The sequence below is a fragment of the Lepus europaeus genome, chromosome 14 (assembly GCF_033115175.1).
Source record: "Lepus europaeus isolate LE1 chromosome 14, mLepTim1.pri, whole genome shotgun sequence".
In the NCBI taxonomy this organism is placed as follows: Eukaryota; Metazoa; Chordata; class Mammalia; order Lagomorpha; family Leporidae; genus Lepus; species Lepus europaeus.
Window position 1 is genome coordinate 14,539,951 of NC_084840.1, and position 23,504 is coordinate 14,563,454.

Sequence of the window (23,504 nt, forward strand, 5' to 3'; positions counted from 1 at the left end):
TAATGATACAAATATAGAAACTCTCTGGGAGACCATTTGGTGGGAAGCGATGAGGTGGGCATTGGTGTCCTACAGGCTCAATGCTGCCTCTGTTCCCTGAGCAACTCCTGCAAAGCTCCTTAGCCTCTGTTTCCCATTTTGTAAGTGGAGGCACTAACACTGCCTCCACAATGAGACTGAAATAATTTAGACATGGAATTAAAATTTTTTTAAAGATTTATTCATTTGAAAGTTGGAGTTAGAAAAAGAGAGACAGAGAGACAGAGAAGGAGAGATGGAGAGATGACAGAGAGAGATCTTACATCTGCTGGTTCACTCCTCAGATGGCTGTGGAAGCCAGAAGCTAAGAACTTCATCTGAGTGTCAGGGTCCAAGCACTTGGGTCATCTTCTGTTGCTTTTTCCAGGACATTAATAGGGAGCTAGATCAGAGATGGAGCAGCCAGGACTGGTGCCCACATGGGGTGCCAGCTTTGTCGGCACCAGCTTTACCTGCTATGCCACAGCACTGGCCCCCATACGTGGAATTTACGAAGTACTTGGTACTTAACAAGAATTTTGCTTAGTTATTGCTAGGAGATGGTGCTAATGGCAATCAAATCTAGCTTTTCTCCTGAGAATTAAAAAGCATTCAAGCAAACATACCCAAACTTCTATGCCATCAGCTTATTATTGTTTTCTTTTAAGAAATATACTTGAAAGAGAGTAATATCTAGCTAGATGAGATTAAGTAAATAAAGTGGTTATTAAATCCATCTTTCTCTGCCTTCCTGTGTCTCTCTGCACGTGTATATTTATATATACATTCAGTTCTTAGAAAAGTTCTTGGAACTGGTGCTGATATCTTACCAGTTTTCTCACTGATTAATGAATTGAATAGAATTCTTGATCATATGACTCAAACAGATCTAAAATGAGCATATTGTATCCTCCATTTAAATTTATCCTTTAACATCATAACTAGAAGCAAGTTTTCTAAATTGATAAAAATGAGAAATAACAAGCAAAAATCAAATACACGGAAAAGCTGTTGTGACCATATTTTCCTTTCAATATGGAGAGGAAAGTATCAAAAAGAATGTTATTCTGCATTCCTGACTTACTCCAAATGAAATGGCAAGGTCATAATATTGCCAGAACAGTAGAACAGCACTTTGATTTGATTTTGAATTCAGTGCCTATGTATGATTATGTCACATTGAGATTGGTAAGTGTCCAGTACATTTAAGGTTAACATTTCAAATTCCTGAACATGAACATGATCCAAATCAACCAGGAGGCACCCATACCATTTTATTGGAGAAGAGGATGTACATTTAGGTGGTGACTCTATAGTTCACATGGATTTCTGGTTTCATGTCGCAGACCATGTTCAAAAGCTGCTCCATCACACTTTCCATGTGCTTTCTGTAGCTTGCATTCAATTCTTGTATCTTCTCTTGTGTTTGTTCTTCTATTTCATCTGACAGATTACCCTGAGAACCCATTACCTACCAAAACAAAACAGAATTCACTATACTATAGAGTGCTTTCAATGTGCTTTATTAACTAAGTTTGTCTTAGCCTATTATTGATGATTGTTCTGCGGTATGCACATTATGTATTGTTTTTTCCAGAATGGTTAGAGAACCAGCAAGTTCATCAATATCATGAACGGGAGGGATAAACTTTCCAGAAAACCAGCAACTGGCCGTAGCAGGTTACTTCCACTCGTAGCTGACCTCTCCATAGTACAAATTGCATTCAGGTGCACAATACTTAGATCATACTCACAGGTTCATTTCTCACACTTTTAATATATTTATAGCAATTTCCACCCACCTTCCATATCTTTCCTATAGCTTACATTCTGCATTACAAGTCTAGAAAATAAAGTTGAAAGACACCATTAAAACCACCTTTCCTCTTTAGTAAAGCATGAATAACTGATTTTTCTCTATTTAAAAATGTGATCTGAATGAATTTAGTCTTGTTTTAGAGGAAGACCCAGACATGACATAAGCACTAGGACACATTTACAATGCAGATAGAATTTTGAGTACCTTAATACTTTGAGAATTTTAGTGTGGGTTGAATTTGTTTCAAATAGAGATATATATTCATTTTACCACGTTATGATTTTTGACACAATTTAATATATCTTTCTGACTGCTCTTTGTGAGTGACTCTCAGTATTTAACACTCACTCCTCTATACTCTTAGCTTCTCTGTCAAGTAATGGCTTGACCAAAATATAATTTCATCAGGGAAGTTAATAATTTAGAGGAAATCTGTGGTGAAACACTTTGAATGTTCTCCTTTGCTAAAGCGGTCAACTCTGATTTACCTCCTTTGTAAGCTGGGCCTGTGAAGGCAGGAAGCAGTTTGCTTTTCTCTTCTGTGAGTGTTTAGGGAAGGTACATGTTTAATTCAGTGCAAGAAACCCACCTAATGACTAACTTCGACATCAGCGTTAAGAAGTTCTAAATTATAGAACCTGCCTGCTCTGTCTGAGTCCGAACCTTGAAGTCAAATGAGACTGAGGTTATTTAGTTCAAGTTCTTTCCTGTGTTATAGACCAGGCCACAGGGTCTTTCCAGTTCAAAGAAAATCATTTTGAAAGACACAGCTTCTAAGACTCCCAGATAATTTAACACAAAATAACATTTGGAGAAGTGAGTATACAAGAAACAGAATCACAAGGGAAAAGTTTGCTTTGCAGAGAAGAACTTTTAAATATAGAAATGAATTACTTAAAATAATTCTACTAAATTTAATTTTTTCCACTGAATTATATGTCTTAAGTGGGTTTCTACCAAACTGTCAAAAAAAAAACCCCAAACCCAAAACACCCCACATTTTTACTCCCTAAATCCAATGTATTTTGTGATTAAAAAAATAAGATAAACTGTTGTGAAACTGTTACCTATTTTTTCATTGAATCAGCATTAGTAATAGTTATCATTAGTTTAGTTTAGTGCAACTATTTTATTTAACTTTGGGAGAATTAATGTCAACCTGAGTTCTTCATTTTGGAAATGGAGATGGCATCATCCATTTGTTAATGATTGTTGTGAAATATAAAGCAGATTCTTGAGAGCTAAGTGTGCACAGCTGTAGATATGTAATATGAGGGGCCTGCACTGTGGCACAGTGGTTGAAGCCACTGCCTGCAGTGCCAGCATCCCATATATGTGCCAGTCCAAGTCCTGGCTGATTTATTTCCGATCCAGCTCTCTGCTATGGCCTGGGAAAGCAGTGGAAGATGGCCCAAGTCCTTGGGCCCCTGCACCCCTGTGGGAGACCTGGAGGTAGCCCCTGGTTCCTGGTTTCGGATCAGCGCAGCTCCTGCCATTGTGGCCATCTGGGGAGTGAACCAATGGATGGGAATCCTCTCTCTCTCTGCCTCTGCCTCTCTGTAGCTCTGCTTTTCAAATAATAAGCAAATAAATCTTTTTTTTTTTAAAAAAGAAGAGATGTAATATGAGCTACAAAGTGAGACATATATGGAATTTTAAGTTTTCTAGAAGACATGTTCAAAAGGCAAAATAAATGAGTGTTATTAATTTTTACATATTTAATCCAGTATATCCAAAATTGTATTATTTTAATGTACAGTCAATATAAAAATTTCATTCTTATTTTCATACTAATTCTTTTGAATCTGGTGTATATTTTACACTTACAACTCACTTTGATTTGTACTAGCTAAATGTCAAGTGCTCAGTAGCCCAGGTGAGTGATAGCCATACTGAATAGTGTAGGTCTACTGCAATACATGCCATCTCTTAGTATCAGTTGTACCCTTAATGTGCTTCACAAAGACAATATAATAATTTTTTGAATAGAATTATCATTAGGGTGACACTTAGTATAGAATCATAACATTGAATAAGCAATGAGTAAATATCAGACATTATTATTGAGATTTTTAATTGATTTCCCTGCTTACACTTCTGTCATTTCTCTAATCTATTTGCACTTTCATAAATTCTGTGATACTCTTGTAAATACTCCCATAATGGTATATGAGATACTGAACCATTAAATATATTTCTGAGCTTATCTGATAGCCAGTAATTTGGGTTTCTATAATATTTCATGGATAGTGCTGAAAGAGTGACTGGCTATCTACAATTTTTTTTTAACTTTTATTTAATGAATATAAATTTCCAAAGTACAGCTTATGGATTACAATGGCTTCCCCGCTCCATAACTTCCCTCCCACCCACAACCCTCCCCTTTCCCGCTCCCTCTCCCCTTCCATTCACATCAAGATTCATTTTCAATTCTCTTTATATATAGAAGAAAGAAGTAAAGATTTCAACAGTTTGCCCCCACATAGCAACACAATGTGAAAAATACTGTTTGAGTACTAGTTATAGCATTAAATCACAATGTACAGCATATTAAGGACAGAGATCCTACATGAGGAGTGAGTGTACAGTGACTCCTGTTGTTGACTTAACAAATTGACACTCTTGTTTATGGCATCAGTAATCACCCTAGGCTCTTGTCATGAGTTGCCAAAGCTATGGAAGCCTTTTGAGTTCACTGACTCTTATCATATTTATACAAGGTCATAGTCAAAGTGGAAGTTCTCTCCTCCCTTCAGAGAAAGGTACCTCCTTTTTTGATCACCTGTTCTTTCCACTGGGATCTCACTCACGGAGATCTTTCATTTAGGTCATTTTTTTTTTTTTTTTTTTGCCAGGGTGTCTTGGCTTTCCATGCCTGAAATATTTTCATGGGCTTTTCAGCTGGATCCGAATGCCTTAAGGGCTGATTCTGAGGCCAGAGTGCTGTTTAGGACATTTGCCATTCTATGAGTCTGCTGTGTATCCCGCTTCCCATGTTGGATCGTTGTCTCCCTTTTTTGTTCTATCGGTTAGTATTTTCAGACACTAGTCATGTTTATGTGATCCCTTTGATTCTTAGTCCTACCATTATGATCAATTGTGAACAGAAATTGATCACTTGGACTAGTGAGATGGCATTTGTACCTGCCACCTTGATGGGATTGAATTGAAATCCCTAGTATGTTTCTAACTCTACCATTTGGGGCAAGTCCGATTGAGCATGTCCCAAATTGTACATCTCCTCCCTCTCTTATTGCCACTCTTATATTTAACAGGGATCACTTTTCAGTTAAGTTTCAACACTTAAGAATAACTGTGTATTAATTACAGAATTAAACCAATAGTATTAAGTAGAACAGACAAAAAAATACTAAGAGGGATAATGTATTAGGTTGTTCATCAACAGTCAGGGCAAGGGCTGATCAAGTCACCATTTCTCATAGTGTCTATTTCACTTTAACAGGTTTCCTTTTTGGTGCTCGGTTAGTTGTCACTGATCAGGGAGAACATATGATATTTGTCCCTTTGGGACTGGCTTATTTCACTCAGCGTAATGTTTTCCAGATTCTTCCATTTTGTTGCAAATGACCGGATTTCATTGTTTTTGACTGCTGTATAGTATTCTATAGAGTACATGTCCCATAATTTCTTTATCTAGTCTTCTGTTGATGGGCATTTAGGTTGATTCCAGGTCTTAGCTATTGTGAATTGAGCAGCAATAAACATTGAGGTGCAGACAGCTTTTTTGTTTGCCAATTTAATTTCCTTTGGGTAAATTCCAAGGAGTGGTATGGCTGGGTTGAATGGTAGTTTACAGTCAAACCAAATAAAAGAAGAGGAAATTAGAAACCTAAAAAAATATTGTTGAGAATCTACAGGATACTATTAAAAAACCCAACATTCAGGTTCTAGGAGTTCCTGAAGGCATGGAGAGGGAGAAAGGATTAGAAGGACTTTTTAGTGAGATACTAGCAGAAAATTTCCCAGGTTTGGAGAAGGACAGAGACATCCTAGTACAGGAAGCTTATAGAACCCCTAATAAACATGACCAAAAGAGATCCTCACCACGACACGTTGTAATTAAACTCACCACAGTGAAACATAAAGAAAAGATCCTAAAATGTGCAAGAGAGAAACGTCAGATTACTCTCAGAGGATCTCCAATTAGACTCACAGCTGACTTCTCATCAGAAACCCTACAGGCTAGGAGGGAATGGCGAGATATAGCCCAGGTACTAAGAGAGAAAAACTGCCAGCTCAGAATATTATATCCTGCAAAGCTCTCATTTGTGAATGAAGGTGAAATAAAGATCTTTCATAGCAAACAGAAATTGAAAGAATTTGTCGCCACTCATCCAGCCCTGCAAAAAATGCTTAAAGATGTGATACACACAGAAACACAGAAACATGGTCATCAATATGAAAGAAGGTAAAGGAAGAAAATCTACCAGTAAAAGATCATAGGAAGCTCAAAGCATATACTAGAAAATATCTTTGGGAAAATGGCAGGGCAAAGTCACTACTTATCAATAGTCACATTGAACGTTAATGGACTGGCTATCTACAATTCTAAAAGGCCTTCCCAAGGGAGATTTCTGTTCTTCCTATCTGCAGGTATAATGCTAATATAACCCACATGGGCATATAAATGAGTCCATATGAACTCCACAAAAGCAAAAACAAGCATCATCTTGTTCTCCATTGTATTGTAAATGCCTTGAACACTGCTTAATGTGTGGTAGATGTTCACTACATGTCTACTGAACTGGGCAGAATGATTAGCTTTCCAGGTAGTACAGCGATCCCATTACCTGTGTTCTGTTGCTCATCTTGTCAGAAGCCTGTTCCCTGAAAGTTTGGGACACTGTGTAAATTAGAGAGGATGATTTTGTGACATGTGATAATACATTTGGTCAAAGAGTGCCATTTAGAGATCTCTCCATGTTCCTTTTCAAAAGTTGATTGTCAGCATAAATGTTTCTAGCCTCGCAGCGTACTGGCTGAAGATGCTGGTGAAATCTTCCAATATTCTGTAAGTTTCTTTACCTGCTGTTTAAATGTTCCGGTTTAAGGTGAAGCAGAGCTTCAGGTCCTGCTGCCATAAGCAAACGAGTTTTACATTTTCAATTTGTGATTGCTTCAAGGAAGTAAAATGTTCTCAAGATAGAAATTAAGGAACAAGGGTTAAAGAAGTAAAAATCTTCCACTGCCAAGGGCAACCTTTTCAGGACTTTTGTTTAGATGCATAGTCCATCTCACTTTTATAACAATATATTTAATTTTCCCAGTATAATACAGATTTCCTTTTAGCAATGTAATATCTTCTTTAGTAGAAGGTTTATACTGGTCAGCAATGATAAGCAAAAGATAAATAAATCTGTGATAACATAATATTGGTTGGTATATTACCCAGATTGAGATACCTGTTTCTGTTGATGTCAGGGGAGTTGAAAAGATGCAAGTATTGACAGGAGCTGAGAAGCCAGAAAAAGGAAATTTCAAGGTACAAAATCCACAGCAGGCAGAACACTGGGGTCCTGGTCTCCTCCCTGACCTCCTGATTCCCCTGGGTGATTGCTGGTGAGACCTAAGTGGAGAGCGGCACACCCACACACGGAGGCCATGCCAAGGAAAGATCGTGCTAACGGTTTGACAACCTGCTTGACATAGCGGAGACTTAATCATGTTGACTTTCTCGGGTAAGCTTTTGATCAACTAGCAGTACAAACTGGCTGGGTGCTCTAATCATGAGAACAATGAGGGGTTTCCGTTACTGACCTCAGCAGAGGACAAATCCTGAACCTGATTTATTCTTGCCAGGATTCTTCTGGAGAAACAGTATTTCAAAAGATTGAACTCAACCATTTTCTGAAATTGTGGTAAGTTTTGTTGTTCCTTAAAAAATAAAAATAGCTACCATCTCAGAAATGTTCTCCATAATATCATCAGAGCTGGTTGGAGGAGTGGGGCAGGTGTTCAGTCTGTTGACTGAGGTGCTGGTTAAGACATCCACGGCCTGTATTGAACCCTGGGTTTAATGCCTGGTTCTGCTCCTGACTCCAGCTTCCTGCTGGTGCAGACGTTAGGAGGCAGTGGTAATGGCTCCAGTACCAATGATCCTAAGAGTGGCATTGGACCTTCTGGTAAATGTTTTCTTAAGTTGTTATCTAATGGTTGAAACTGTTTGCTAAGTATTCATGTGATATTGCTATTGTCAGCAAGCGATCTAGGACTTGCTCCCTCATTTCTCTATTCTAAGCCCAACTTGTTCTTTCATTTCTCTATTCTCTTCAAGGTAGGAAACTAATTCTGTTATAAAGGAATCTGTAGGACACACAATTTAATCTTTAGACCTTATAAAAGAGATGGCTAACATTTTTCTGTAATAGCATAGCCAAAATAAGAACTTAAATAATAATCTCATAGCTAGATTCACATCGCCATCAGCGAAGTATACAGTAAGTAGAAAAAAAAAAACCTCCCTTTCAGACCAAAGGGAAAGAAAGTTTTAAAGTGAGAATATAATTTTCCTCATGGGCATTGTCTACCTTAGAAAAACTACTACAGAACATGCCTGTGACTATAGACTTGTAGTTCAGGCCACCGAAGATTAGAGATGGGACACGGGCACTCCCTTGACTTGCATCCTCTGGTCTGCTTTAACACAAACCAGGAGGAAAAGAAAGCTCGGCATCAGAAGCAATGGGTGGCAGGCCTATGAATGGCTGATCTGTACAGTGATCTGCCCTCAAGGAGACCCAACAGGCCAGTCCACTGCAGTGGCTTTCCATGAGGTAAGCCTGGGCTTCAGCAGAAGTCAGCTTGCGAAGAGCCCTGGCAGCTCTGCCAAGAGTTGGATCACTGGAAATGGACCTGCCCTGGAGTCGAAGGATGCCCAGGTCAGAGCCACAGATCTTATTGGCTCTAAGCTGAAAAGCCCTTCACTCAGCCCAGCTTCCAAAGTGACCACCGCAGCTGAGGGGATGGCCAAGTAGGGTCAGCAACATTGCAGGCAGAACTATAAGTTTCTTGTTGGAGCTGCCACCTGCCTTTACCTGGCCAGCTCTCCTCCTAGGCCAGCCAAGTAATGAAAGTCAACAGAGTGCCTTCCCCTAGGAGGTTCACACCTCCCTTAGGATATACCCCTTGTGAAGAGATAGAAAGGTCTGGGCCTCTGAATTTACAAGGCCTAAAGCCCACCAGATTATTATCAAGCCCCTTCTATCAGGTTCTATTTGCCTCTCAATCAGAAAACTTAATTGTAGCTTAGACAGCACCTTTCTTAGCTCCTCTAATAATGACTCTGTCCTTTGTTCTAGGCCCTGTCTAGTGCACTTGGGCCTCATTCCTTTGTAACCATAACCTCTACTCTACCACCAATGGCTCTACTCCCAACACGTGTGTACTGATGGTCCTCTTCCCCACTTAATGCTGTATAATTGTTCAAACCTGGTAAATGCCACTCTTAGGATCATTGGTTACTATCCTCACCCTGTCTTTTATGACCTTGTCTAAATATGATCAGAGTCGGCGAACTTGGAAGGCTTCCATAGCCTTGGCAACTCATGACGACAGCCTAAGATGGTTACTGGCGCCATAAACTAGAGTGTCGATTTGTTGGGTCAACAACAGGAGCCACTGTGCACTTGCTCCTCATGTGGGATCTCTGTCCTTAATGTGCTGTACATTTTGATTTAATGCTATAACTAGTACTCAAACAGTATGTTTCACTTTGTGTTTCTATGTGGGTGCAAACTGTTGAAATCTTTACACTAAATTGATCTTCTGTATATAAAGAGAATTGAAAATGAATCTTGATGCAAATGGAAGGGAAGAGGGAGCAGGAGAGGGGAGGGTTGCGGGTGGGAGGGAAGTTATGGGAGGGGGAAGCCATTGTAATCCATAAGCTGTACACTGGAAATTTATATTCATTAAATAAAAGTTAAAAAAATGATTAATTTCTATGCAATTTCCAATTAATATAAGAATGAGATAATTGTTTCAAAATGGAGAGAGTCGCATGGTCTATTGTATGGGCCACACGATGGTGGTGTATTCTGCCTGTCTGAGAAATAGGGAGCAGAATGGATGGAAGAGAACAAGCAGAGACAAGGGTGGTGGACAATGTGATTGCTGAGGTGCAAAGGGCAATTGTGTGTGTGGGCTATGGTTCTAGATTTCTTTTTCCAAGTAAGAAACATTTGTTTTCACCAAGTAGGCAACCTTACTCTAGGAGAAACTTTTTTTTTTTTTAAAGATTTATGTTATTAATTTGAAAGACAGAGTTACAGAGAGAGATAGAGACACAGAAAGAGGTCTTCTATCTGCTGGTTCACTCCCCAAATGGCTGCAATGACCAGAACTGGGCCTATATGAAGCCAGGAGCCAGGAGCTTCTTCCGGGTCTCCCACGTGGGAACAGGGGCCCAAGGGCTTGGGCCATCTGCTTTCCCAGGGCATAGCAGAGAGCTGGATTGGAAGTGGAGCCTCCGGGGCTCGAACTGGCGCCCATATGGGATGACGGCGCTTCAGGCCAGGGCTTTAACCTGCTGCGTCACAGTGTCACTTCCACCACCACCACCACCACCTTTTTTTTAAAGATTTATTTTATTTAAGGAGAAACTTTTTACTTGAGGGAAGAACCCACTGAAATCGTTTTTTTCAATCAAGAGGTCCAAATTACCTGTTCCTATATGAGCTCTTCTTCTGTCACCAGGACATAAAAATTATGAATGGAGACACTGCCAACAACAGTGTAGTTAATTTTGCAATGTCAACTTCTGAACAGAGCTTTATTTATATTTTTATCAAAAATAAAATTTAGGGGCTGGCGCTGTGTTGTAGTGGGTAAAGCCATGGGCTGCAGTGCTGGCATCCCATATATGCACCGGTTCTAGTCCCGGCTGCTCCACTTCCGATCCAGCTCTCTGCTATGGCCTGGGAAAGCAGTGGAAGATGGCCCAAGTCCTTAGGCCCCTGCACCTGCAAGGGAGACCCAGAAGAAGCTCCTGGCTCCTGGCTTCGGATTGGCACAGCTCTGGCATTGCGGCCATCTGGGGAGTGAACCAGCAGATGGAAGACCTCTACCTCTCTCTCTCTGCTTCTGCCTCTCTGTAACTCTGCCTTTCAAATAAAAATAAAATAAATCTTTAAAAAAATTAAATATCATAAACTTTATGACACACAGAGTATAGTGCTTTCTGTATTTTAATTCATATTGCAGCCAGGGAAGTATGATTTAAGCTCTGGAAATATCAAAATATCAGGCACTTATTTTTCTGAAAATGGCTGATATTTTAAAAATGGCATTGTGGAAAAATTATTTCCTTTTTGTAAAGATTTATTTATTTATCTGAGAGGCAGAGTGAGAGAGAGAGAGAGATCATCCATCTACTGGTGCTCTCCCCAAAATGGCCCCAACAGCTAGGTCTGGGCCAGGGTGAAACCAGGAGCCAGGCACTCCATCTGGGCTCTCCCATGAGTGACAGGAGCCAAGTAAGTATGTGGGCCGTCTTCCACTGCCTTCCCAGGTAAATTAGCAGGGAACTAGATCAGAAGTGGAATAAATGGGACTTGAACTGGAGCTATCAACTGGGATGCTGGCATCACAAGCAGTGGCTGAACCCACTGTGCCACAATGTTGTCCCCAAGAAAAACTATCTCTTAATAGTTAAACAAAAGACTTACTGAATGAAGCCAGCCAGTTGAAAAGAGATCATAAAGAAATGACAGAAGGCTTTTTGGGAATTTGCAACAACTTGGTCACTTGGAAATTGTGGCTCCATCAAAGGCAATTTGGTCTAAAAAATTCATTTTGTATCTAGGCATGCAACATTTTTTGATTCTATTGATAAAAATTACAGGCAAAATATGTTTTCTGAAGTTTATTTTCTTAAATCTGTCAGTCAATTATACTTTGAGCACTCCCTGAAAGTTGTATATTTAGGAATATGATTTTCACATATAATATACATTAGATAGTAACTATTGATTGAGCCTTTATATGAAAAATTAAAAATGACTTGAAAGTAAAATATAAGACAAATAATTTTGTTATGTTGGTTGAACTGATTTGTTGAATTCTTGTGTATTTCTCTCTGATGGTCTACCTTACACCTTATGAATATTAATAAATTATAATCTATGCTGCATGAAAATTAGTGCTGACTTTCTGACTTACCTTAGATTGCTTCAGTCGAAAGTCCTTGTCTCTTTGCATTTTGTACTGATCAATTTCGGCTATTGCTTCTTCCTTAGCTTGCTTCAATCGCTTGCCTTTTCCTGAAAATTAATAGTAGAATAGACGGAATATTTCTTTTTAATATACATGGAATTTCAAACTTAATTTTTAAAAACATAGATAACTTCTCCAGTTTGAAATTTTTTCTAGAATGCCAAGCTTGATTAAAAATATATATTAAAAAAATTATTTTTGTTAGACATGGAAACGACAACTTTGTCCTACTCTTGCATGCTTAAATATCTGCCAGTTTACTCACAGCAGTAACATCCAGAGAACAGATTTTAGCTATCACTTACTTGAAAAGACATTATTTGGTCAGATTTTCTGTCGTGATTTGCTGCCAGGAATCCCTCAGTCCACACCAACTGGATCCTATTTAGCACTGGCAGATCTCCAACTTCGCTGCAAACAGGCAATCTATACTCTATGAAACTGACTTAGGATTTTTCTCTTAAATATTTTATTGGGATTTTTTTCCTTGCCATTTGTTGATTCTAGGATGTCTGAGTAAGTCCCACAGCACATCAAAGTAGATGTGTTTTTCTAGTGGCTTTCTCAGAGACGGACTTGAAAGTGACTGTGAAACCAATGGATTTTAATGGTTGGAAGACTGACTTAAGTATCCCCTTTTCTGTTATGAAGAGCACAGGGGTAAGTCTTAAGCCAGGAGACAATGTAGGTGAGAGATTTAGACAAGTACAACACTGTGAGGATCATTAGCTAAGCACGTGAGCTTTCTGACACTTCGAAAAATGTGGGCGGTTCTAGACTACAGACTGGCTTATAGAATCACTGCTATGCCTCCACTGTGCACCACTTTCAAGAGCTGGGATACTAAGACTTTGTGATCCTCAAAACTTTAAAGAAACTGAACTATATCAGCATTCTTTTCTTCTTCAAATCCACTGCTTGTCAAAATGCCTTCATTCTTTTGCCTGTTTAATGTAGTTTCTTTTCTTTACTAATGCTTCACTTTTTTTCCCCCATAAATTTCATAAACTGTTATATTGTTATAGTATATAGACTGGGAACTAAATAATGGGCTCTCATCTAGTAGCATGAAATTCTCAATATAAACTTTAATCTGTCTATCTGAAATCCATGTACGTGTTTATATACCTCTGTACCACTGGACTGTTGATCGGTTCTAAATTTCTTGCTAGGATTGAGTTGTTTTGCTGGTGTCTATTGGCAACAAAGCTTGTTTCACTGTGTTTTGATGGACATGTGTCTCTCAGTGCCACTCACTCTTGAGTGGGACTGGGTAACCCGGGACAGAGATTCGCTCTGCTCCTTTACTTTCTTTAAAAAATCCAAGATCTGGTGAATAACGCTCTTCTGATCCTTTAGACTTAGTAGAACACGGATGATATACTTGCCTTTTCCCTGCTTGATGAATGCTTCTTACCATTTTGTATGTACGAATTTCTTCAGTTCTAATCATTTTGTGTCAACCAAACACACACTATTCACAGAGCCTTGTGAATAGAACCAATACATAGGAATGTTGGTAGGAAAAACTATTCCTGGATCCCTAGCCTGTTTTCTTGTCGACTGCTTGTCATTAACATCTGAACAATATAAAATGTCCATATAGTAATATTTCCTTAATAATAATGTTTGGTAGGATATATAATTATTTTATTAAATAAATCACATGGAACATCATTACTGTCCACCTTCATTGCATAATATATAAAAATATTGGTTTGAAAGTCACAACTTTCTAGCACATAAAAAAATAGGAAAAGCTCCGTGTGCCCTACCCGTGAGCAGAATCCAGCGCTCCACCAAGAGGCTGTATATTAGCTCCGTCACACAGTGACAGGCTCTGAGTGCGTCTGTGATTCCCCGTCATGGCACCAGTCACCTGCTGGTTCTCATTCAATTAAACAGGAGAGCCACGGGGAAATCGCTGCTGGCGCAGCAATTTTCTGGATAGACTCAGCAGCTGCCGCTGTGTGAGAGCCTGCACATGCTACACCTGATTTAATCTGGTCGCAGAAACTGGAGCCTCAAGCCTACTGTTCTGTTAGGGGTGAAGAAGAATGTGTGAATGTGTGCATCATAGCCACTTGTATTAACCTCTAGCTTGATTCTCTGTATGTAGGAAGATGGCCAAATTTAAAAGTTTGTATTTGGCTTCTTAAACATTGAAAACATGGTTCCTGTGAACCCAGAGAGGTTCATGCTCTGATTTTTAATACACACTCAAACATGGGGGGGTGAGCATATGGGAGAGTTCAGATTTTAGATATGAAAATCAAACGCATGGTTTCCAAATCCTTGTAAGTGCACACAAGTTTATCAGGGCAAATAATCTGGTTTTGGGTTAACATACTACACATCACAATTTTAAATAATGCTAAAACAGATTTTCCAGGATGGTGTCAGGATGGTTTTGCTATATTCTTCCATTCTTTCAATGTTCATTAAACATCTACTATATAAGCATAGTGCAAACAGGATAGAGAAATACATATGATATGGACCTTGCCTACAGTTGGCATAAATTCAGTGCATTATGGAGATGTATACATGCTGCCCCAGTTTCCAAGATCAAAATTGTGAAATATAAAATTGTGGAGTACACAAAATCAACCATGAAAATATCGAGACCCAAACCTTAGTTCTGTTTGCTTTGTGACAGTAAAAAATCACAACTACTGACGTCTACTACTGAAATTTGAAAGAATCTGTGCTTCTCCTTCACCCAGCACATATGTTCTGTCAAATGTTAACAAAATAAGCCCAAAACATCAATAAATCGGGCATGTATCATGAGGACTCAAAGCAGGGCTGTTGGGCGAAATCAGGAAAGACTTCTTGGCTGAATAGATTTTTTACCCAGGAAATGAAAATGCACATGCCATTAGGGAGATTAGAAAAATTTAAGAAGATGTTTATCTACCTCTCTCTCTCTCTCTCTATCCCTCCCTCCCTCCCTCCCCCCCCCCCCCATTTGAGAGGTAGAGAGACAGAGCAAGAGAGCACTCTCATTTATTGATTCACACACACATGCCCCAAATGCCCACAACAGCTGAGAGCCAGAAATGCAATTCAGGTCTCCCACATGGGTGGCAGGGACCCAAGTGAACTATCATCATTGCCTCCCGGGTCTGCATTTGCAGGAAACTCGAGCTTAGAATCCAACCCAGGTACTCCATTGTGGACGTATTCTTGACTGGTAAATGCCTGCTGTGAAGGAGATCCTTTGTAAGTTTTGAAGACTATTCAGTTTCATCTTAAAAAAAAAAAAACCAAAAAAACAAAAAACTTCATTTTTTACATATGTGGCTTACTTTGCAGAAATGTCCTAGATTCCACAGGTCACTGAGATGTGAGATATGTTCAATAGGATATTTTGTGGGCAGGAAAAGAGAAGGAAGAAGATGTTCAAACAGAAATTTGGGGACAGGATTAAAAATCCGATTTTGAGTAGATAGAGAGTAGTACTTAAAAGATAGGATTTTTCTGGCTTCCTGGCTAAGACAGGTCAAGTGAACTGATGTCTCAAGTTGCAAAAATGCTTTTCAGATACTATAAAGCATATTCTCTTACCGGAATTGCTAAATTTCTTCTATATATTTTTTCTGATGGGGAAAATGGAATTTCTATCTTAATATAAGGAATGCGAATTATACACAGGGCATCTCTACAATGAGGTATTAGAAGCTCTGCAATTTTGAGCAAGCCACTTAGAATTTCTGAGCCTGTATTTTCTCATGTATAAAACACAGTGAAAAATCTACTTCAAAGAGTCATTGGAAGGCTTAGGAAAAAAGTATATGAAGTGCTTGACAAAGAGTGGTTATTGAATAATTTTTAGTCTTTATTAGGAAAGCAGACCTGATTCCTGGGGACGTTTGCTAAGGAGGAAAGTGATGAGTAAAGCATAAGTTTGAGGGAAAGTCCCCAGGCCATCACCCCTGGAGGCTTCCAAGGGGAGCTGCTAAGAGGGCAGCTGGACAGGCAAGTTTGGAATCTAAGAGAAAGGTCCGGAATACAGACAGAGATGCACACCAGTCATCTGGGTTTGAGGTATTTGCGTGTCATAGCAATGGGATTTGGAGAGAAATCAAAGGCGAGTGCATGGAATGAGGAAAAAGGAGAGCCAAGGTCTCAGCCCAACTGGCACTCTCTGTTTGGACTTCTGGCCCCTAGAAATGAGGGATAATAACTTTCCATGGTTTAAAGCCACCAGTTTATGGTCAGTAAACTGCTACAGCAACCCTAGGAAAGGCAGAGGGGTGGTGAGGAGCTCGGAGGCAGTGAGGGCATTTGAGCTTTGGATACAGTACCAGATGCCCTAGTGTGGTGGAAAGAGTTGTCATCCGAATGAATTGGCCGTGTGACAAAAGTACTCCAGCACAGAACAGAGGCCACCTTGGTTTGCTATGGAAAACAAAGCATAATTTAGGACTGTTTGGAAATTTCTCTCTGTTCCTATCAATAATTTTGTTCCTATTCTATTACTCAGAAAAAGAAAGCAACCTCACTTTCTTACTGATACCATGAGGAAACCAACCTGATTCAGAAAATCCTATTATTTTTATTAATTACTACAAATGTTGGGAAGAGAATTAAGTCACCAGGAAACAAGGAGGCATTCCCTCCGCGGATGACAGGGATTGCCACAGAGCTGCTTTTCCGACTGTTCCCTTTCAGATCTCCACTTCCTTCCTGTTTTTCTTTGCTAATATTTTCCGTATGAAAAAATCTAGACACTTTTGTATGGATCCTGCATTGAATATAAGGAAATGCCATTAACAGATGAAAATTATTTTGTGGTTGCTATTTTTGTATTACCAACTCAAAGAAAAGAAAGACCAATGTATTTACAAATAGCCTGGTAGTCTGTGGACTATAAAGACAAAGTATTTACAGGCTATAAAACATACTAGACAGGGCCATGAAATTCTAATATAACAACTTTTATTTTATTAGTTTATTAAAAGTCATGTTTTCATGAACCAAAACATCCACTTGCAATGTGAAAAATTTATTAAACCAAGGTGCCTATTTAAATAACCCAGAATATCTGCTCCTTTGGAAACAAACCATTTGTTGATTCAAGAAAACAATTATTGACAGTGGGCATGTTCTAGACCCACAAAAACTAATTTATATTACTATAATAGTTAATGTTATTAATCTAAGTAGAAAGTAGAATTATGTTCTTCAGTATTCATTTTGTGCTAGAGTAGAATTCAGTGGAAAGCCTTGTAGTGGAACATGCTTAAGAAATCATTTGAGAAACTACTATTTCGCTCTGACAAAATTATTTTTATGAAGTATCAGACGAATATTAATAGCTAACATTTGTTGACCACCTGTGGTGTTTTAAATCTTCTATAAGTGTCAGCTCAGTTCATCATGACAACACCTCCATGAGGTAGTTACTATTAATATCTCCATTTTAAATTGAAAGGAACAGGCACAGGGAGGTTGAGAGGTACCCTGACCAGCGCCACACAGCTAGGAAGAAGCAAACACTGGATTTGCACCCAAGTAGAGCCCTTCCAGGGAGGGAGCTCTGATCATACAGTTCTAGGGGGAAAAAAAAGAGGGCATGTCCTTCACTTTCATGATGACAACTTTCAGAATATTTTAAAAGAATATTCATTTTTATTTATTATTTGAAAGGTGGAGAGGCAGAGAGACTCTTCCACCTGTTGGTTCACTCCCCAGATGCCTGCAACAGCTGAGGCTGGACAAGGCTGAAGCCAGGAGACATGAACTCTATCTGGATCTCCCAAATGGGTGGCAGGAACTCGGGACTTGAGCTGTCATCTGCTGCTTCCCAGACCCATTAGACAGAAGCTGGATCAGAAGTGGAGCAGAGCTGGGATTCAATTTCCAGCACACCTGTGTAGGATGCAGGTGTCCCAAGTGATAGTTTGACCGCCTGCCCCACAATGCAGTCCCCTAGAATATCTTTAATACATCTATTCAATTTGTCTCCTCTCTAGCATTGAAGTTTTATGTTTATTTACCACATCTTTAGGTCTTTGTCTTGTAATACAGTTTATAATTTTTAGTTAGGCACAAATGCTATTTTCTGCAGTGTCTGTGGGAGAGGTGCTGGTGTATGGTTTTGGAATGACTTGGAAACATGGGTTTTCTATGTGATTTTTAAAAGGATTTATTTTATTTATTTGAAAGAGTTTCAGAGAGAGGTAGAGACAGAGAGAGAGGTCTTCCATCTGCTGGTTCACTCCCCAGATGGCCGCAATGGCCAGAGCTGTGCTGATCCGAAGCCAGGAGCCCCTCTAGGTTTCCCGCGTGGGTGCAGGGGCCTAAGGACTTGGGCCATCTTCCACTGCTATCCCAGACCATAGCAGAGAGCTAAATTGGAAGAGGAGCAACCAGGACTAGAACCAGTGCTGGCACTTCAGGCCAGGGCTTTAATCTGCTGTGCCACAGCGCTGGACCCTCTCTGTGATGTTGAGTAGCATACATTTGAAAATTTCAGAAGAATGGTGTTAATGCAATGCTGTAGAGTTTTTCAAATTTGCTTGGGTATACATGAAATAAATATTATTATTACAAAAAATTACAACTACAAGTAAAAGTGTCACATATTTCAACCTAAATCTCCAATGGTACCTTGAAGTTCTAAACTAATTCTGATTGGAGGTTCAATTCAGTGCCCCAGATCTGGAGCTCCAGGGCTGGCCTCTGATGTTCCACACCTACTTTTTTGTTTTGATTAATGAACAACCTATTAGGTACAAAATGTTAATGATAAGTAGAGGAATTTAAAATAGTACAAACTTACTGTGAGCCCATCTAAATTCAGAAGGGCTGTTTTGCACATAAAATGTATGTGCTGTGTGAGAGTTTTAAATAATAAAGATAATTTATTCTTTACTGAATGAATTAAGACAAATATCTGAACCTTTCTTGTCATCTTACTGGAAGTAGTCCAGGTCTTTCTTGTATAGGACAGGTAGATCTAGAAGTTACAGTGGAGGTAAAAAGGAATACATTTAGATTATTCTGTTCTATTCTATTCCATTTGATTCTATTCCATTAGGTTCCATTCTGGAATCCTATTCAATTTTGTTTTATTCTATTGTTATTACTTCTAGTAATATGTATATATAAAATATATATTAAACATAAAATCTCTGCAGTGTTTAATTTTTACTCTAAGTTAGTATTTTTTTCTGATCTTCGAAGCAACTTTGGTTGAGATAGAGGTATATAAAAACTTCTGGTTTTTTTTGTAAACAAGACTGAAGCTCAGAGGTGCTAAATAGCTTGTATTAAGGAAGTAAAGTTCTCGGGGCCGGCGCTGTGGTATAGCAGGTAAAGCTGCCACCTGCGGCACCATCATCTCATAGGGGCACCAGTTCAAGTTCTGGCTGCGCCTCTTCCAATCAAGCTATCTTCTGTAGCCTGGGAAAGCTGTCAAAGATGGCCCAAGTGCTTGGGCATCCGGGAGGAAGCTTCTGGCTCCTGGCTTTGAATCACCCCAGATCTGGCCGTTGCGGCCATTTGGGGAGTGAGCCAGGGCTGGAAGACCTTTCTCTTCAAGCTGATGCATTTTCTGCCCTGCTGCCTCATGTCGTGGCTTTCAAGGCTGTCACAGCCCTACACAGGCTCCTGTGGAACAGTGTCTCTGGAAGGGACCTCGGTATTCCATTTCTCCATACCTCAGTTTGAGGAGAGTTCCTGGTACACCATATCCACAATCCCTAGATGTACCCCTTCGGGCAAAGTGGTTATACCCTGCACTCTCTTATGCAGTGACTTTACTGGGGTCTGAGACGTCCTCTGTAATAGACTGTGTTTATATTTTTGCATGTAATATGTAAATCCTGCCACATTGCTACTCTTAATTCTGTGTCTTACGGTTTTTTTTTTTTTTTCCTTTCCCTTCCTTTACTTTTTCTTTTTAAATACACACTTGGGAGTCCATCTACAGACTTTCGCATAGGTGAATTTAAGAGAGGGAAAGTGGGGCAGGCATTTGGCCTTGTGGTTAAGCTACTGGTTAGGAAGCCCTACATTAGAGTACCTGCTTCCTGCTGTCAAAACTTTGCCAGGCAGCAGTGATAATTCACGTAGTTGGATTCTTGCCACCCACTTGGGAGTCCTAGATTGAGGTTCTAGGCTCCCAGCTTCTGACTGGCCAGTCTCAGCTGTTGCAGGTATTTGGCGAGTGACTCAGCAGATGGGAGCTCTCTCTCTGTCTCTCAAAATAAACACATTAAAGATATTTGTAAAGAAAGAGAAAGTGATGATAAGCCTCCTCCTTCACTTTTGTGACTTATCAATCCTCATTTTGAATCCATTTTTCTTCACTGTGCCAGATCTTCAACTGATTTGTTTTATAGAAAAAAGTGAAAAGATATGGGTTTAGTAAATGGACAGCTGTCAACAACTCGTTTGTCATTAATCCTTTCTCTTTTTTTAATGGTCATTTACGTCTTTATGTCACTGGGGAGTTCTTTAGGGGAGGGCTCAGGTCAATGCATCAGTGAACGCATCAACATGGCTTGGATCTGGGAATGCCCAAAATATTTACTGAACTAAATAAGTGAATAAAATTAGCATGAGTGAAACATGAGGGAAATTAAGACTTGCCACATATGGGAGGAGTGTTCACAAAGTTCCTGGAAAATGAGTTTATGAAAAAATGATGCATGGATTTCAAAATATTTTCGATCCAAATAAATTTACCTTTTCATTTCGTTTTTCCCTAAACTTTCTTCTATAAGGTCGTATTTCTGTTTTTCAATAGAGTGCTTAAGAAGTGAGTAGGATGGCTGCTGTTGTAACTGTACAGCCACATCCTGACAGCTATGTAAAAAAAGTAGTTTCTGCCCAGATAAGAACTCTCCTCACAGTCAGGGCGCCCAAAGCAAAGAGGACAGAAGTGTGACATTCTCTCTGAGACTGAATCTGGGGGTTGCCTGTTGAAAGTCAAAATATTTTCCAAAGCGTTTCTAGAGCCTGGGCATTTATTATTACTAGTTGACTGTTCTGTTTGAATACTCATGAACAAGGACATGGTAGACTAAGACAGACAAACTACAGTTCCTTTAAATTATTTGCAAATAAAATGAACATTTCAAACACAAATAGCACAATATGTATTCTTCATGTTCACAAGAGAAATGAGAAAGAAGCTTGGCTTTCATCTCAATTGTGAAATGTGGAGCCTTGGTGTCCTTAGTGGCTCTGCTTGCAAACAACATGCATGATTAGCAACACTTTTCCTCCCTCATGACTTTGAAAAAGGAGAACTGATTCATACAAGGCATTTGAATCATACAATACTATTGATTATGTATGCAACCAAGATGGTCATTTGGTTTCTTCCTTAAAGAGGAACCAAGGGCAGCTTAATTATCACATCTTAAAATTGTTTTGTCCCTTGATCTAGAAGTTTGAACTGTGGTTAAAGAAATTTGAGTAACAAGTAAGGGAGTTTTCTATACTGTTTCAATCAGAAGGCCCTGGACTGCTTTGTTTGCTCTACCATTTCTTGGCTTTCATACCATCTTGCAGTCATTTGCATGGTTTGTTTTAGAAAACAATGAGAAATAGGTGAAGTTAGTCCTCACTGGCTTTCTTGTTTTCCATTTTGTTTTTGGTGCCCTCACTGCTGGATGTTCCAGAAATCAAGTTACCTTAAGAAAGGGAAGTTATTTTACCTATGGTCGAAAACTCCAGTGGACCGTGTGCCTGACTTCCTCTCTTGCACCGTGATATGCCAGCCTGTCATTTTACCCAGTGTATTTCAATAAGCTGTAGTCTGTACCTACTCTAACCTTGTCACAACATTCATCCACAATGCTACATAGGCAACATTTGTAAGACAGGGACCCTGTCTCACCAGACTTTGAATCTAACTGCAAAGGCAGGGCACACAATCATGAGGAAGGTGAATGACTGCAAATTATTAAAAATTAAATAATGAGGTGATACAAAATGGAAGACCGAAGTTGAATTCAGGCTATAGATCTGCAGCATCATTTTTTTTTTCCATTAAAAAAAATGTGTGAGTTTGTATAGTGCATTGATTAAGATTTTGGCTAGGGAATCAGACCTCATGCAAATCCTGTTTCTACCATTTGCCCTCTGTGTGACCTTGGGCAAGTTGTAAAATGCCTCCAAGTATCACTCTCCCTTTTCCATTAAGGTTGTTTTAGGATAAGCATTGAGCGTAGTGCCTGGCACAACATTTTCTATTTTTTAAATGTAGCCTTGGGCAATAACAAACTTTGATTATCTGCAAGCATAAATAGAAATAACATTAATACTGAGTTGATATAGCTGTAGTGAATATCAAAGAGGATGGGAAGGAGACTTATGGAGGCCATTCAATATGTCAGTGCAGAGCTGAATGACTAAGTAGAAAGACAGAAAATGAGAATAAATAGAAATACTGAAATATTAGAATTTAAAAGCCATCATGAAAGGGTGAGCAGGAACTGTTAATCTTTACTCTCCCAGTTTCAGGGACCTTGTAATTGATGCTTAGGCAGGAGAGGTAGGAGAGGTAGTTTGTTCAAGTTGACTCACTGGTAAGCAGACTCACTCTGGAGTTGTCCATGACTGAAGCACTGCTCAGTAGTGAGGAATCTGAGACATGGCAGCTTTAAGGGCATTTCTGAGTCAAGGCTCAAGTTCCCACAACATTAAATAAGGCCACAACCTTCTCATTAGCACATGGCCTCCCAAGAAGAATCGAATCAGGGTGTTTCAACCCCGCTATGGTGATGCAGAACACGAGGTTGGGCATTTTAACAAAGTGGCCAAGGTCTCACAAGGACTGTGCAGTGGAATCAGAGTTTGACCTCAGGGCCTGCAGACCAGGAAAGCCCTGCTCAGTCCCTCGAGTCCCACCGCCCCATCCGCTTTGTGACAAGCCCCTCACAGGTGAGACTTACTCTTCTTGGCTTCTTCCAGCTTGTCCTTGGCCCTTTTTTCTGCCTGCAGGAGTTGCTGGATCCCCTGGGACTGGCTGGTCATGGCAGCCTGCAGGAAGACAAGTGGCTCCTGTGACATCTGGGAGGTGGTGGGCCCATTTATCCTGTCCGAAATCAGCGCACTGCTCAGTCTGTTGTGTCAATAATGAGTCCTAAGCACAGCTGTGAGTTCCAAACTGGCCTGATCTGACCAGATAGCTGGGCCCCAAGAGAGGCCAAGGTGGAATCCAGAAAAACCAGTCAAGTCAGTGTGAGGAAGTTGCAAACTTTCCATGTCTGCCAGCATCAGCGTGTCTACTTGAAATAAGCAGAATTTCACAGGGTATTGAGTCTGATTATAAACAGCAAGTGGGATGCCTTTGGGGACTATCAGCTCCCTGCATCTTGTAAGAAATCCTGACTTGTTTACTGTCGTTCTCCTCCGAGTTGCAGGCTCTTTGTTCTCTGCCCATGCAGTACTGGTCTCAGGTCTTTTTCTT

General features: G+C 39.7%; 1 protein-coding gene across 1 annotated transcript; it reads right to left on the reverse strand.

Moving 5' to 3' along the window:
- Positions 1 to 1,315: 1,315 nt before the first annotated feature.
- Positions 1,316 to 23,068, reverse strand: ATP6V1G3 (ATPase H+ transporting V1 subunit G3). Its single transcript, XM_062211398.1, has 3 exons — positions 22,987 to 23,068; positions 12,017 to 12,117; positions 1,316 to 1,489 (listed from the first exon to the last, which is right to left on the reverse strand). Exons 1-3 carry the CDS (start codon positions 23,066 to 23,068, stop codon positions 1,316 to 1,318), a joined length of 357 nt encoding a protein of 118 aa, XP_062067382.1.
- Between the last annotated feature and the right edge of the window lie 436 nt (positions 23,069 to 23,504).